This window comes from Anopheles maculipalpis, chromosome 3RL, assembly GCF_943734695.1.
Source record: "Anopheles maculipalpis chromosome 3RL, idAnoMacuDA_375_x, whole genome shotgun sequence".
NCBI classification, from domain to species: Eukaryota; Metazoa; Arthropoda; class Insecta; order Diptera; family Culicidae; genus Anopheles; species Anopheles maculipalpis.
Window position 1 is genome coordinate 28,432,211 of NC_064872.1, and position 17,195 is coordinate 28,449,405.

Genomic DNA, 17,195 nt, shown 5'->3' on the forward strand with positions numbered 1-17,195 from the left:
TTCATTCAAATGCGGTGAACTTTGTCGGACTTAACCTCGATCGTGTACTTCCTAGTGTCCCAAACCTTATAAATGGCTGCCATTTCCGGCTGCTAAGCTGTGTTGGATCAACATGCTGAATGCTGTATGAGGCAAAAGCTGAGCTTCCAATGATGAGGGGAGAAAACTAGCAACAGGCATAATCTCAATAGGCAGGAAATTGGGAAAATAATATACACAAGTCTTACCCATGTACGTCTACGATTCGAGACATTCATTACAATAACTTTTCGTTGATCTCTATAATCCTTCTTCGTCATCCGATCATTGTTGTCACAAACTATGGTAGGCCGATTTGGTTCGATTTCTCTCTTTCTCTCTGTCCCTGACTCTTCTGTCGTGGCCGACGGCCATGGCTGACTTATTGTGGGAAAAATTGGGTGCCTCGGTTTGCGAGACGGAGCCGATACGAGTGAAGATGCGCGTGTTGTGCAATTCCCCCGTACGTGCCTCTCGGTTTTCGTTGGAATGATGCGCCCTGGGAAAATCGAAATAATCGTTTGGGTGTTTCGATTGAAAATGCGAAAAATTTTCCGCATCGTTACGCCGGCTTGGTGCGCTCCCTGTACCGTCGAACGTTTCGGATCATTTTTCGTTTTCCTGATATGGGAAGCTGCAAAACTATGCCATCGAATCTCCACACACGCATAGCTTTTTGGTTGATGTAATTCATGCTGGGTGCACTTTATGTTGACTCCGGCTCCGTATGTATGTGAGATATAATGACTCAATTGGACTGTTTTGTGCGTGTCTGTCCGGTCGTTATAGTAGTATTTATTACCGTGCTTACGCAGTACTATCACGCATCCCGAATTGAAGCGTCATGGCTCGGCAAAATTGGTAATAAATTAGTGATTTTATAATAGCCATCATTTGTTGCTCCATGAGCGATCAAATCACACTGGGTGAGAAATTTAAATCACCCGTTTTTGTTGCTTGATTTTCAATGATGACGTAAAGTTTCTTTCTCTAAGGAGAGCTGTTTTTTTAAAGTCTTTTGGTTTACTTTACTTGCATATTTCTTATGGAGAAGATGAAAATCAATTTGCGCCACAGCACCACTGGGTGACTGGGTGACGCGGTGTATGTTAATTAAAATTAAAATGTCAGCTTGCTGGATGATAAATTACCACCCAATGACAGGGTGGCAAGGTGTTCCGGTATCAATTTTCCACGACAAGAAGAAACCATAGCAAGAGAGACGTCTAAAGATGTGTGTTTTTATTCCTCCTCCGTAAGGAAACAAATGCGCAAATTAGTTTGTTTTTGATTTACAGTTCATAAGTGTGTGCCCAAAAAAAATGGCAGGAAAAAAGACACAAAACCACCAAAACTATCAAATTCCAGCATCTTTTTCGAGAGCATGCGGAGAGGTGTTAAGCGTGTCGTGTCGGACAAGGAAAACAACAACGAAATCTTGATTAATTGCCTGAAGGTTTCTCGTATGGTTGCGGCATAATTCGTTACCGTTGACAAATTGATCATTGTGTACCAGCGCTCGCCCCGGCAGTTGGTAAATATAAACATCAAGCCTCCCTCTCTCTCTCTCTCTCTCTGTCAAGAACCACCGGTACAAGGTGCCTGTGGTATATTCGCCGTAAGTTGGTAATCCTTTTTAATCGATTAATTGTCACCGAAAACAAAGTCATTCGATTCTAATCCGCTCGGAGGTTTTCTGCTGGTACGCACGCTTCAGCAAACAAAATTTGTATAATCCGCTAATTTGCGGTTGAGATCGATAAATATTACTTTATGTGTCACAGGCGAGCGATCGCGCTTTACAAACCTACGCAAATCTGACTCAGCTGACGTATCTGGGTGGTTTGTGTTGAAGTACCATTTGAGCGTGTTGTGTCACACAGACCCTAATGGTTCGATCAATCTTCGTAGAGCTTTTGCACAGAAGAAGATGTTCAAGACTATTTAAACCATTGAAGTTCGATAATGTCATTAAAAGCTTGCCGCGAATTTACGGCGCAAATTCGCCCAAGTAGGGAGCAAATAGAGATAAAATGGCTGGAATAAATCCACTTGAGTTCAAATACTGACGGTGGGTGGTCAATGTTCCTGTGTTTGTACCTCACAGCACAGCTTAACTTAAAGATCAAAGATTTGATATTTGTGTGTGTGTGTGTGTGTGTGTGTGTGTGTGTGTGTGTGTGTGTGTGTGTGTGTGTGTTGAGTGAAGCGGTCGTTGCCTGCCCGGGATGGTAGCAAATTATCTTCACTCTGATGTCATCTTCCCGGGATGCATACGCGAACGTCATCCGGTGTTGGGATGCCCTCCAGATACACACTGCCCTAACCTCAATCTGTTGAGGATGATGTGTGCGTTTTTTTTTTTCTATTATGATTCCACACAGTCCCGGGTGATAATTGGTTGTAAATTAATCTGTGCGTTCCGTCGTTAGTATCCACCCTCAACTTCCCATTCGGTTGACGTCACAAAGCTAGGTGTGTTGTGTAAATGCGCAATAGTGCTTTGAGGGCGAACAGATGCAGCTGCGAAAAATTAGCGGCAGGCGTTTTGCCGCCAGCAATTTCGTGCGGATGGCAGCAAAATGCAATTAATGCTGCGAAAGCCATTAACGGGCGTTTGAGACATCGCGAAATCCCGGGACTCATTTCCGAAAATGATTATGTCTCCGCATGCACACTTCTAGCGCCTAGCAGTGTCTCTGCTAGCGGCGTACGTTTAGTTGGACGTTAACTAGTGTTTTATTTTATTTGCCAGTTAACACGAATTACTCGGAATGAAACGAGTTTGATGAGTGTGGCAAGCAATTTGATAAACGAGGTCGCGAATTAAGCGATAACATTTCCGTTAGTATACAGCGAAGCCCTAGAATTGGAGTGGTATTAAGTGGTAGAATGTTTATGCCTCACAGTTATTTTGCCCTACTAATTCTCCAGCCAGTCTTCATGAAAGTGAAATTTTATTACTAGAGATGCAGTGTGCTGTAACACTTCGTTACTTGTGGCCAATAACTCAGCATTCTGTCACAAATTTGGTGCTCCTTTTGCCTTATTTGGAGCATCCATTATCCTCATTGCAAAGTCGGGTTTGGCAAATTATTTTGTTGCAAATTTGAACCGATGCCATTTGCATCAACTCCAAATTTGGTCTAATGGCATTAGCCATTTTTTGGGCAGTGATATATTTTTGGGAGTCAGAAATCTGTACGGACTCTATCGCCTTAAAGGTTGTTTTTTTTTTTAAGGAACAGGCGAATATTATCATTCGAACCAAATGTGGAAGACGTGACTGGGTAAAGTGTATGAAAAGAAAAACACAAACCAACCACCCCGGTCGGGCACGCTTTTTGTTCGACGCTAGTAACTCACGACCGTTTGGGGGTTTTGATTTTTATTAACGACGTGAAGGAATATGCCGACCATCGGAGTTTATCCACCCAGTTGGGAAGAATTTATTTCGCAGTTCTGGATTTATTCTTGGATGTTGTTTTAAAATTTACAAAGTCTACAAGACTTTGTATTCAAGTATTCAAGGCAATAAATTTTTGGCAGTTCCATAATCGAAACCACCGTTACGGAACGAAGGCATAAAGTGTAGGATTCATTCGCATTCGTGGTAACATCAGATAAATCGTTTAACAAAAAAAAAACTACACTCCAACATAAAAACAAACACGGCATCACACTACACCACGCGTGTAAAATAATAGCAAACCGCCGGCGACGAGGCGGAAAATTGTTGCTTCCTCCTTTGGCCGCTACTTGCTCCGACTGAGGATCGGGGAGTGATCTTAGCCAAATTCGGTGAAACGCAAAGCTTCCCCTTTAGCTGTCATTAAATGCTAAATTGATGCTAATATGGTACCGCGCGTCGGAAGTTTGCGGAACGGCCCACCGGGGTTTGGACCGGTGTTTTGACGAACATGCTTCGGAGGGATTTAGATTTGGGGAAGATTTTACTGACGTGGCGTTCGGAGGTGATGAAGCCGTAAACAACGGTTTGTAACTTGTAGACTAATGAGAAGTATGCATGTCTGGTGGCATGATTTATGGTTTTGCTAATGAGTAGCATCAACGTGCAGGTTGCAGTTTACGTCGTAATAAATGACCAATTGAAACAGATTTAATGAAAATTATGACAAGAGTGGGAAAGAGGCATTGAGGCAGGATTCAGCGAGCAAATACTGTACCTTGATGGTGCATAGCTTATCAGATGTCGTAAACTGATTCAGTAAACTGAAGAACTTCAGGAGCTTGGGATATTGTTTATAATCACGCCAAACTTATTCTTGTGTACCGATCAAAGGACCTCTATAGGTTGTCTGGTATCATTGTTAATAGGTGTCCTCAGAGACCTCAGATGAAGTAACTCCTCAGAAATTGGTAGTTAAGGTCCTTTAAGTGGATCTTTGGATCTTATAAAGACATCTGCAAGAGCTTTTTGCTAGCCGAGGCGCCGAGACACATTCAAATACCTTTGTCTCGCCACACAAATATCATGCCGAACTTGTTACTGTGTACTGATGAAAGGACCTCTATAGGTTGTCTGGTATCATTGTTAATAATTGTCCTCAGAGACCTCAGATGAAGTAACTCCTCAGAAATTGGTAGTTAAGGTCCTTTAACTAGATCTTTAGATCTTATAAAGACATCTGCAAGAGCTTTCTGCTAGCCGAGGCACAGAGACACATTGAAATACATACACTCCTAGTCTTCGTAGTAGTAGAGATCTAGGTTAGAGGGGAGATTATTCAACTAACGGCAATTTCGTAAAAACTGCATGCGTGACCTGTTTTCCTTCTTTGAACTTCTGATAGACGTCTATGAAACTTAAAACTCACTGATGTTCATATAATCATTTTTGGAGTGTATTTGACAGTATGTTTCCGTATGTCTTTACTTCAGAATTACGTGTTGTTGTCTCTGATTCTACGTAGCACGGAAAGATGACCATATACTCATGACAATATCTGTTGGTGACGCTATATGGACACTAATAATAATTTGTCAAACCAGACCAAACTAGAGTTCCTTCGCGTTCTGATTGCAAAGCAGGGTTTAGAGAACCGCGACAGCAAATATATCAAGTCTTTGCTAATATCACTTTATACTGCCAAAGAAACAATTTTCAAACGTTTTTCAATAAAGCCTTTTGTTTTGGGGGAAAAAAGCCCTAAATTTTTATTCCCAGGAGCGTTAGAAACCGTAACAAATCATAGATTTAAATCAACCTAGACAAAGAACGGGCCAAAATCTGATCCATTTGCAGAAAGTTCGTATTTCGTGATGGGAATTTATTTACAATCACACTGCTGCACATATCCATCGGTCTGTTTCCATCAGCGGATAGCACTGAAACATACAGCAGATAACACGATTCCACCATTTCGTGTTTGAATTGGCTTCCTTCGTAGTTTGAATACAAGTGGAAGCATTGTTGCACTTAAGCCGCTGCCACACTCCACGGCATACCGCGATGCTGCTGGTAGTGGCAACGCTGAATGGCAGCAGGAAAAGGGTAGAAATTTATGATTATGAAGCTTTTACCCGTGCTTCAACGAAACCCGCGCTACCGAAGGGAAGTCCTCCCAGTGCGGCGACTCGTAATCGTGACTAATGAAAATGTGAACCTCCCATGATCTATGCTCGAGCATAGCGGCCAACTACAACGGTTTGCTGGCGGTGCTTGGTCCCGAGGAAATAAAACTCTCCAACCGAGGACAAAGAAATGGTATCTGAGGAGGGGGGAGGGGAGGAAGCAATGAAGAGATAGAGAGAGGGTACGATGACGTTCATGGTGTTTGGTTTGTGCCGGTGAAGATTGCCGCCTCGCTGGTCACGTTCCGAAAGTGAAATTGATTTATCCGTCCGAGCCGATGATGGCGCCGTGTAGTAGTAGGATGGAATTAGTTTACTTTATACCGCCAACACCACACCGTTTTGTGGTGAATGTTTGTGGAAGCAACAGTCGACTACGGATCGCACTCTACCGCTACAATAATGAGTACCTAATCAATTGCCTAATCGAATGTCTCTTCACTTTCGTTGCAGGTAAGTAGTGGTACAAATTTCGCCACTTCCGCTCCGCTGGGAAGCTGGTTGGTGGGATTTGCAAAATCTAGACGTGCTCCATACAAACGGAAATGGAGCTGCGAAAGTGGCAAAGCAAGCAAACAAAATGCTCGAACGAATGAACGGACAAACAAACAAACAGACCGATTCGTGCTGGGTTTGGCATCTTCATCTGGCCGGTACTCGTCGTCGTAATGGGTTTTGGAAAAAATCGAGGACATCGGTTGCAGGTTTTCTTTTCTATCGTAACGCTTCTGGACGAGACGAGCCGTGTAAGTAGGCAAAAATAACTCACCGCGTAAACAGGCTCTGGAGCATTACGAAGCGAGAAGGCTCACTGAAGAATGGTGTCAGTGATATCATCGCACGTTTATCAGCTGTTGAGCACAACTTTCCCGCAAAACTGACCCAACTGGTTGGGGTGTACTTGTGGACATGGGTGCTCCCAGTGCGTGCTAAGGTCTTTGGCTGTGTAAAATGAAATTCAATTTAATACTATTTCGCTTAATAACGCAATCAAACATGTCGGTTCGTAAGAATTCTTCCAGTGACAGACTGTGAAATCTGATCTCTATCCTGGCCTTTGGTGGACATATCGGTGGCCGGATGTTTCGCCGTTCTCGTCTTGTAGTGGACTTGTTTGGTTTTCATAACGTGACAAGTGCTACAAAATTGAGGGTAATTCTTCGAGATGGGCGCGCGCAACAGTGCACACCAAAGACATTGGCAAAGAGAATGGGTGTGAGTATCGGTTTACAGCGTTGACCAACCTGTTGTTGCCCTGTTTGCCAGTATTTCGTTGGAACCGTTGGGGCTTCTCTCGAACTCTGGTAAAGGCATTTGCCATGGTCGTTTTCGTTTTGTACGAGTGAGACAGACAAGATAGCTTCTTACTGGAGAACGTTTGGGAAAGGGTGTTTCCAAGACAGTCACGAACATGCGCGAAAAGCCTTCACCGGGGTAGGACGGGATACACGATTCTTTGGTGCGTTCCACCGTTGTTGGTTTTGCGCTATGCTGCCCAGTCTAAATGCTAATTAATATGGGCTGGCGTTACGGATTATTTTTATTGTTTCGCTGTTTTGGTGTATGGCCGTCGCAGCCGTCGTGCGATTTGGTTGGGGTGTACTGTGCGAAAAGTTCACTAACCACATGGACACGTTCGAACAACCGTTCGCTCGGCGTACCTCACGATGGGAACGCACCGAGGCGTGAAAACAACAATAGGCCATTTTTTGTTGTCGGAGCTTTCTTTAGCTTTGGACCTTCACGGTGCGTCCTCCTGCGAGGGGCCGGTGGGTTTGATAGCACCGGGAAGTACTTGCAATAAATTCCCCAATTGAATTATAGCCTAGCCTCTACTATTGGCGAACGGTGGTGAGCCACCGCCATTCTTGCCTCATGATATTTTTGGCTAGTGGTTGCGTAAATTAGAAGACTATAAAACAAAAAGTTTAGCCACTCTTCATCTTTGGAAGGAGAATGGTTTCGAGAGTGACTGGTGAATGGATGTTCCGTTTCGGTACATCCGGTGGAAGTGTGCTCGTCACGTGGAAGGAGACAGAGTTGGTGGTAAATACTGTCAAAACAATAGCTGAAAGGGAAAACAATGGATACAATTTATCCTCTAAAAAGTGAGAAATCTTGACCCTGGTATCTTCTTTATTTTGGTACAAAGCTTTACTGGATAACCCTGAAAATTATCAAGGTTGGAAAGTTTACCTTTTTAGAGTTCTGTCGGTTAATGCGCAAAATCAGAACTTATTGAATAACTGCAGAAAGTTTCCTGTGTCTTGGCGGTCCAGTGATAGAAGTGTGGTCCATTGAGGACTGACTATCCAACTACGTTGTATCAGCAAGTCTAGCAAGCCATACGATGGCGTGACCAAGTAGTTCATTAAGTTAAGAAGAAGAACAAGAATTCCATCGAGCCATCTGTTCAGCTTAAATATTGTAACTCTGCACAGACCAAGAGACTTTCATATACATCAGTTCTTCAATTTCTCCAATAATAATGTTTCGATATTTTTATCAATTATTCTACAATTGTGACCTTATCTAGCACCCGACAAAGCAAAATAGCCGAGCTATCCATCTCAAAGCTAGTTCGTCGCCTTCCACATGTCGGAAGCAAGTCTCCAGGACTCGGACGAATGTTAGACACCCGATGAGCAACAATTACCTGTCGAGAACTCCAAGTACCTCATGGTTAAAAACGCTTTTCTAGACAGACGTCTAGATGTCCGGAGGAGCCGTCCGCTGTCTAACTTCAACCAGGGTTCGCTAACTTGACCACGGCGGTGCGTTGCGGTGTATCGTGATGTGTCGCGTGATTGACATTGACACCATGTCAGAGTCGTGCTTGATATGCGTGCGCGCATTTTTTTGTTGTTGTTGTTGCAGCTACTCTTGTTTGTTTATTTGTGTCGATCAGGCTGAAGAACTCCCTTCCCCTTTCTGCTGTCCTATCGAGGTCAATTGAAGACAGCCTGGCCGCGAGTAGCAATACCATGTACGATTAGGTGCACGTTAGACACTTGGACCCTAAGGTCGGCAACTGTTGGAATACCGATTAGTACAACGGTTCACACTTCGATCGGAACTGCGACTTGCGTTTGCGACTGGATGGACGTGATTTACTTTAAAAGTCGTCTCATTATCATAGAGCATGTGCGGAAGTTTGCATGCAACCAATACTTAGCCTGGGAAGTTTATTGGCCCGCAAAACACCGTGAACCTTCAATGCTCCATGGCGGGGGCCCAAACGATCGGGTCAGCTAATTGCTTTAGCGGATTAGAATAATCGCCCGGGGCGTCCGGCAAAGTGCAAAAACAGACGGCGTATTACGACACGTTCTGCAACTAATTGTTTACTGTCAGCCATTGATTGGGGGCAATAAATTGTGTTACTGTTTTATTTATCGCTCGCGCTCCCCACAACAGGTTGGATCGCTAGAGGCATAAAGCATATTTTCAACAACAACAAAATGTTTCGACAAATGGTTAACACGTTTGATGTGGTTTTACGTTTTATTGCAATTTAATGTTTTCTGTCATCATGTGACATACGTTTATTGTAGTATGGCAATAATTCCCATAGCTACAGGTCACACAATAGCATGTCCGCGCAATGTATGTATATTGTAAAATTAATCAGAATTAATGTGGCTTGCGTGTTTGATGTTTGTTGGCAGTCATGGGGACAATATTTTTTTCTTGCGTGTGAAAGCCCGCTGTGGGACAGTTACAAAAGTATCATATAGCGTACATATTTTTAAGCAATCGAATGAAATTAAGCGAATTGATGTGCGAGTGAGGGGTTTCATTACAACGAAGTATTGAGGTAAATCAATCTCAGCAGCTCTTTTGTCAGCTGCGCACCTGGTGGCGTTTATCACTGCCCTATAGCTGTCTAACTAACTTTCATCTTGCTTGCTTCACTGTGACTGAAGCCTTAGTCAAAATTTGCCAATCATTCCTTGGTGTAGATTCCACCATTCCCCAGAAGTTGCACAACCTGTTGGACGCGGTTGCACATTCTCTTGCGTCCGATGCGAACACCAAACACCAGCCCCGTGATACAGATCTGCTCTAATTAATGAACACCCAGTGCAGAGTTGGTAGCGTTTGGCTCTATGGCGACCTGTTCCATTCCATTCACCTGACCGGATTCCATGGCACTCATGATTAAGCTTTAAAGTTTACCGCCACATCATTGGAGTGCGGGAGCAGAGGGATATGGGAAGGTGGTTGATCGGTGAGAGTTGGCGCTTTGTGGTCGAATGAAGTGAATTCCCGGTTGAAGGAAGTAATATTTCATCTACAATGAACTTCTGCTTTTAGGTTCGATTGTGTGAATGGTTGGTTTGCTGGAGTCTATTTTATTGCTACCGGATGCTTCGGTTAGCGTCTGTGCTCTGGACGTCTCTGCTTACAGTTCACAGCAATAGCCCTCAGAGAAAGGCTAATGGCGCCTGTACAATGTTTGCACAGGTGTAGGGAATGAACTACGCCTTAAAGCTGCATTACTAAGCAAGGAGAATTTGCTTTCTTGCTAAGATTAATATCCACACGCTCTAACTGGAAGCTGCTTACTTGCTACGATTGCACAGAAAATCTGGTAAAATTCGGTTCGATACGCATTCTAAACACTTCCAACTGAAGGCTTTATTGACTATCGAAAGCAGCCTCCAAATATGTACGATTCAAACCTTTGGAAGCCCTTCAAAGGATGGCAATAATGTGGAGCTAATACCTTTCACTGGTGTTTCCGGTTTCCGGCAAAGCTTCTCAGCGTTTCTTGATGGAATCATCGAACCAAAACCGATTCTTTTACAGTCAGTGGATAGCAACTTTTTTTTTAAATTCTCTGTTCATATACGATTCAATTATTTCGACAGAAAGGTGTAACATATTTATTTACAAATAATTATGACGGTACAATGCCGTATTGTCGTACGCGTAAAATATTTATCGCCTATATTTGTTTTGTTAAGACGATCAGGTCGTATAGCTAATTGTTTATATTATAAACAAAGTGAAACACAAATTTAATAACATCCTTCGGATGGATCTGCTGTAAAGTTTGAGTCCTGTTTAATTGGATGCTTACATATTCAAAACAAGAGCAATTTTTGTTTTATAGAGTTTTTTTTAAGTATTCTGCTCATTAATTCTGGCGAAAATGTTAAAGTTCATCATGCGTTTAACAACCAATCTGTCGACAGATTAGTTACTTGTTTCGGTTCTTCTGTTTGTACACTGCTCAACTATTCGGCAAAAGCCGGTTAAAAATTACTAATTTTCAGGCTGAATTCATCAAAGAATCCATTAATAGAATTGTTGGAAACTTTATAAGATACCCAACGCTCTGTCAGTTAGGAGGCGCCAAGAAGATAAGGAGAGATAAAAAGGATCAGAAAAGGGCAGTACGAGCCTGCCCCAGGGACAATCAGAGAACGATCGATCAGTCGAAAATCAATCGCGAGCGGACAATGATCGAAAAAACGGATACAAGCGCGCGCGAATTTTTTGGTTATTTCTAAGAGCTTACCAATAAAATAAGCTAGACAGAAAAGGCAAAAGAAACCGCGTCTCGTTTTTCAACAAGAATATTAAAAGTTTTCACTCACTCTCTCACTGCCGACCACTGGCAAAGAGGCTAATGGCTAGTCCCTCTTTCCAAAGAAAGTAGTCAAACTAATCATTCAGTTGGAACAAATTCTATTCTACACGGTGTAAAAATCTCTTCAACACTTGCAGTCTCGGTGAAGCAGAGTGTGCTTCACACTTCTCGGCATCAGCTTCCTACCTGTAGCTTGCTCGGAAATAGCTACAACTGAAGAACCGTATTCCAAACGTTCTTGAAATTGTTATCATTTCACAAGGCAAAACAAACCACTCATAAAAACCCTGTTGGGAGAAAAAGTGAGTGAAACCATAAGAATTCAAACTTCTGACTAATTCGTCCGGAAAAGCTGGTGCATTGAAGCCATTCGCTCAACCGCCTTCACACGAAACGGAAAATGCATTCCACTATGCTATCATCAGGTTCGTTTGTGCTGGCTCTACTCTAATGATGGTCCTTTCCCACCTGTGGAAACGTTCCCAATGCGCCTGTTGTTTCTCATTCCTCTATAATTCCAAACGATTCCACCTAAATGCAATAGTGAGCAGAGGGAAACAGGTGTGTGGACGGGTGTATAATTTAATGAATTAAAAAAAAAGAAGGTTGCTTTCACACCTATTAGAGACGCTGCAATCTGTGCTTCCGATTCGCTGTAACATTTAGCAGTGTTAAGCGTTTACAATTGTTTTGTAATAGGTTCGAAAGAAAACGAATCGTAGCACAAGCAAGAGCTTCCGGTACAAACCAGTGCTAAGATATCAGTTACCACTTACGTAAACGTTAAGCGTTTGCGATGGAGAAGGGAGATAAAGCTCGCTGATTGACTAATTGATTTAAGCAACTAGTGGGCTCGGATGATAACGTACGGTTGAAGCATTCGTCAAGAATAGCTAACTGTGTCTCTCGGTGTGTATTATCTTGTACAATTATAAAATGATTTAATGGGTGTGTGCGGTTAGACGTTTGAAGTGGTACGATAAATTAAATATTTATGAATGTATTTAATCGTGTGCCAGGAGGTTTTTTTTATTTTTTGTAACGGCTGGTGTGCCGTTACGTGCTTTAGCAGACGCATATATGCTTGCCTATCGCCAACGATCTGCCGAACAAAACATGAAAAATCAGCGTTAAACAAGCAGTATACCAATTACACTAATTAACCCTGCAGCCGCATCGGAAACTATCCGGTGCATATTTACGAGCGCCACGCGGTTATGTGCGATCAATTAAATCGTAAATTTTTATGACCTATGCAAGGCGAACAATTGGGCAGCAGCGGCAACAGCAGCATGGTTAAACCTTCCAACAGCAGACCTGTTCGCTGTTAAAGGGAAAAAACATTTTCCATATGGAGTTTGCAGGTTCTTTTTTTTTGTGTGTGTCACCCTCAGTTTTCCAATGAGTATCGCACAGCACAGTCCCCTACCTGGCCAGTTGTTGCCATCGTAAATGTTGTGTTGGGTAAAAATCGGTGCGCCCTTACTAAAACCTTCCCCGGGTTACGATCGGCGCATGACACAATACCCTGAACTTGGCAATGGCATTTTACAATTTACATTTAACTACGGTCAGACCGAGCTACTACGGATAGCTCTCGCGTCTGATATGCACTCGTCGGACCCGCACACCGAATGGTAATTTATGGCATTCTCGCATCGATCAATGCATCTCGCCTTTGCTAGAAGGTTAGAAACAGATGCGGCCGTAGGAAAACCGACCCCGGTATGGGGGTCACCTTATTATTGTTTATGTTTCAAATGGGTAGTTTGTGTGATGATAAAATATGCCACCACTGATTGGCAAACATATTGTTCGGAGAATTGTCCCGATGCATCCTGCCATACAATCATGGTAACTTCCCCCCGGTAAGTCAATTACGTTACCGGCACAAGTGCCGGTAAAGCAATGCAACCTCCGGGAAATGCTGGAGATAATTAAAGGAAAACAAAATGCCTTCATTACATTGTTACAATGTAGTTCTGCAAAATGAGAAGCTGTTGCATTAAAGTGTTGGAGCAGGTACTGTGTAGTTCTCGTGAGAAGAAATTTAAAGCTCTGCGAGGAAAGAGTTAAACTTTGCGTGAAATTCGGTGTGTGTGTGTGTGTGTGTTATGCAACAAAATAAAGCTGCTAATTTTATTCGCATACCCCATCCCCAAAAGAACCTGTTTCGCGTTCTGGAGAGCGCTCCTTTTTAGCTGCCTACCACATCGATTTCGGTGTGTTTACTTACGGCTCCCAACAATCGTCTGTTCGCTGCAAAGCGGATGATGCTCTTGTGCCTTCGCTACTAGAGTTGGTGAGCTTTTTTTTCCTTGCTTCCCGCCCAAAATATTCTCCATATCTTCGCAAACACACTCACTTTGTGTGTGGAATGTGAACAGTTCTTGAGTTGCGTCGTTTACTGATGTCATTCGGTCAAACCGGACTCTAGCGCAACTGTGGAGTGGAGAAGAATTTTTGGACTTTTTTTATTTTGCTTTGGAGGGCGAGCATCATCTGCAAAACACAGAATTCTGTTTTGTTGACAGCGTCCATATTTTTGTTGCTAACCTTCCAGTTTGATGCCACTTGACAACTGTCATCTGGCAAGAGGAACTTCTGCTGCTTTTTTTTCCATCGCTTTTATTGAAAAGTGGACCGCCCCACAAGAGTCAAGTGTTGACGGGCAATTTTTGAAAGCTTTGCCGGCGCAGTTAAAAGCTCTTGGCGGACATTTTCGGCCGGATGACTGATGACCACCCTGGGATCTGTTTTTGTTCTCATCGATGCCGCGTAGTGCGTGCACCATCATGATGACGGACCGGTATGGTCATTTAGCCAGAAGCGTGCGTGCGGATGAGTGTAATGGACGAAACAGACGGACTAGACTTCGAACCACACATGTGTGACACAGATTTTGCTAGGAATTTGAAACCCATCGTTCATGGACGTGGGATTAATAGGTATACACGGGGCTGCATGGCTCCGATAGATAGCCTGTCGAAATTTGTCCAAAATTATTGATCATACAATCCGGAGGTTCGTCGGTATCGATTAATGGCAGTGGAGCTTGATTACTAGTCAACGCTGCTGGCGGTAACTAGAATTACTGAACCTCAACTAGCTCAACTTTCACGTCGCCATGATTAGTGGTCGTTCGTTTATCTCCCGTTTTCCAACCAAACCAATAAGTAATAGGAAACTATACCTTTGTCCCTTTTGCAGAGCAGGTACGCGGTTGAGTTATGACACCCGGGCGATAATTTATTTGAACTCAGCTCACACCCAAGGCACACCACCTTCGTGCCAGGGAACACGTGAAGGTGTTTCCACCGGAATGGCGAAACTTTTTTACTCTGCTCCTGCTCTGTTGTCAACAGCCAATACCCGGTGAGAAAGATTTGGGAAGCGGAAACATTTATAATAATTCCGCTGAAACTCGAGTGCAGTTTTATTCAAGGACGGAAATAGAATGTCCACCGGTCCACAGCTGACTATTGGTTGGTTGCAGCAGCCGCGCGCGTACCATTTTGCAAGAGCCATTTTTCTTACTTATGGCCCGTACTTGGACGGTGAAGTATGAGCAATAGATTTTACTTTTTTTTGCTGTTAGTTTTTGAACGATATATTAGCTATTGACGACCGGGTAAATGTATAGGTAAAAAGGCGAAGGAACCGAGATATGTGGTTGCCCTTCGCACCTTGTGTCGCTCCGTATGGACGCGAGCACAAGGTACACCCACGCCAGCTTGCCACAAGCGTGTGTTGTTGACTTGACACACGGTGTCCAGAGAGCGAAGGCCCTTTAAAAACCACCCGTTGGGTGTGCGTGTGATGTATGGATCAACATGACTTCCTTCCAGATTGGAGGTGATGACGACGACGACGACCCCTGTTGGTCTAGCACAGGACCACACCATATCGACGACCATTTCGAGTGCGGATTTATGAGTGTTTTAGCACCCAAAAAACCTTAACGATTGTTTGATCCATCCGCAACGAAGTGACTAATGGACGCGAATCGCTGGGCTTTACCGATCGTCTGCCATCACGCTTCCACACAGACCATCTCTAATGGTATGTTTGATGTGAAAATTTCCAAAAACGAATCGGTCGATCGGTCACTTATTTATTGCGATTCACGCAACTACCACCCACATTATGCTTTGAAAATTTGGAGACGATCTTATCGTATGTAGATAATATTACATCATCAAAATTGTTGAAAGGTAAACACGTATGTTTATTAGCGTCGCAAGACTGGATGCGTCGTGTGTGATTAATATCCATCGATAATGGTTCTAATCCTTATTGAATTGAGCGATAAGCACATATGTTAAAGCTCTATTTGTTTGTTTTTATTTGTCTGCCTACATTAGTTGACTATTTGTGACTTACTTAACGTATAACATTTAGGCTATATTTAACCTCGGAAACGGTTATGTTGCGTTGAAAGCATAAATTGGAAGTCTAAAAGCATGTTGGCACAGCCTTACTGCTTATTCCAACACTTAAAACCATCGAGTTGTTGTCCCAATGCATTTGAAAGTTTGTCACAAACCATTCTCTTGTATGAACGATTTTATCCACAGTGGAAAATGAAGTCAGAGCTTGAAAGTGCTTCTTCGCCGTGGGTTAATGATTTACTAAGCCTTGTCAGCCATCGAATCGTTTACTAGACCTGCTAATACCACATAGTTCGTTAGAGCAAGAGAACGTTTCGCATAGGATTCGAACCCCGATCCTGCCGTGTTAAGACTAGGGTCGCTGCCGTCTCCTCCACCAGACCGGCTCAAGCACCTTCATTCGTTTTTAATATTTTGAATATTATTATACACGAGCTTTATAACATTTTAAATATTTTTTTATTTATTTTAGTATGAAGGCTCTACGCCATTTTGTCGCGATATTGTGAACATCTAAACGAGTCTTAATATTAAAATTCGAATGAAGTTATATTTTATATTTAATTTCATTTAATCGTTGCTGTTAAATTTATAAAATCAATCGCCTATAATTTCTCCATTTGCACTATGTAATTTAAAAGTTTTATTAACAGTTCTCAAGAATCAAATTTAACCGGGGGCTGCCCGGTGGTGTAGGCGACAGCGGCGCAGGTCTTCAAACGGCAGGACCGATGTTCAAATCCCATCCGGACCGTCTTCCCGTAGTGAGGACTGACTAACCAACTACGTGGTATCGGCAATCTAGAAAGCCATTTCGATGGCCGGCATGATCCTAGAGGCTAATTAAGCTAATGCTAATTAAGTTGTTATCAGAGATAATGTGGAAAGAAATATTCCTTTTAAGGTTTTATTTATCAATGAAACATGTTATAAACGACGATGGGATTTGTTTGCTTTTTTCAAAACAACCAAGCAATATACAACACACCCTGAATGTTCAAATCCGCAGATCCCAATCGCTTCTACTTTTAATGGTTTAAAAATCGCCCGTAAACCTACCGAATTACGACTTCAAACGTTTGCTTTGCCATTATCGTGTCCCCGTTTTTTTATTTTGCCAGTGAATCGTTTGACTTTTCGCACCTTTCGCATTTGCTCTTTCTGCACAGCGCTTCACATTGTCCAGTTTTCCCTACCACGACATTAAATATTGACACCACTTTACTAATTTTGGTGTGTTCCATTTTGAGCTTTTTGCCACGCCACTCGTCATTGACGGAACTTATTACAAGTTTTGCATGTTTTTTTGTTCACTTGTGTGTGTGTGTTTTTTTTTAATATGTGTGTTTTTTTTTTGTTTTGTTTCGGTTTCTTTTTTCTTTTCTGATATGTACGCTTCTCACCCTCTTGCTTGGTGTTTACACGTTTGTTGCGCTTTACGGATGTCATTGAACTGATGATGTTTGGCCAATCAATCAATCCAGTATCTACACTCGACAGTAAAATGAGACGACCGAGCGATTCCGATTACAACAAATCACATCTACCAGGTAAGAAAATTCATCCTCCACGTGTATGTTTTGGTTTTGTTT

At 42.8% G+C, this 17,195-nt stretch overlaps 2 protein-coding genes across 3 annotated transcripts in view; one reads left to right on the forward strand and one right to left on the reverse strand.

Annotated features, from left to right (window-relative positions):
• The window catches only part of LOC126564831 (SPRY domain-containing SOCS box protein 3), a 321,084-nt gene that overhangs the window by 171,422 nt on the left and 132,467 nt on the right, over nucleotides 1-17,195 (reverse strand). The window lies entirely within an intron of this gene.
• The window catches only part of LOC126563762 (restin homolog), a 67,240-nt gene that overhangs the window by 20,550 nt on the left and 29,495 nt on the right, over nucleotides 1-17,195 (forward strand). For both annotated transcript variants that reach the window (XM_050220470.1, XM_050220471.1), the window contains exon 2: nucleotides 17,088-17,153. In XM_050220470.1, the coding sequence (XP_050076427.1) occupies nucleotides 17,088-17,153 (66 nt within the window). The remainder of the gene's footprint in view (nucleotides 1-17,087; nucleotides 17,154-17,195) is intronic.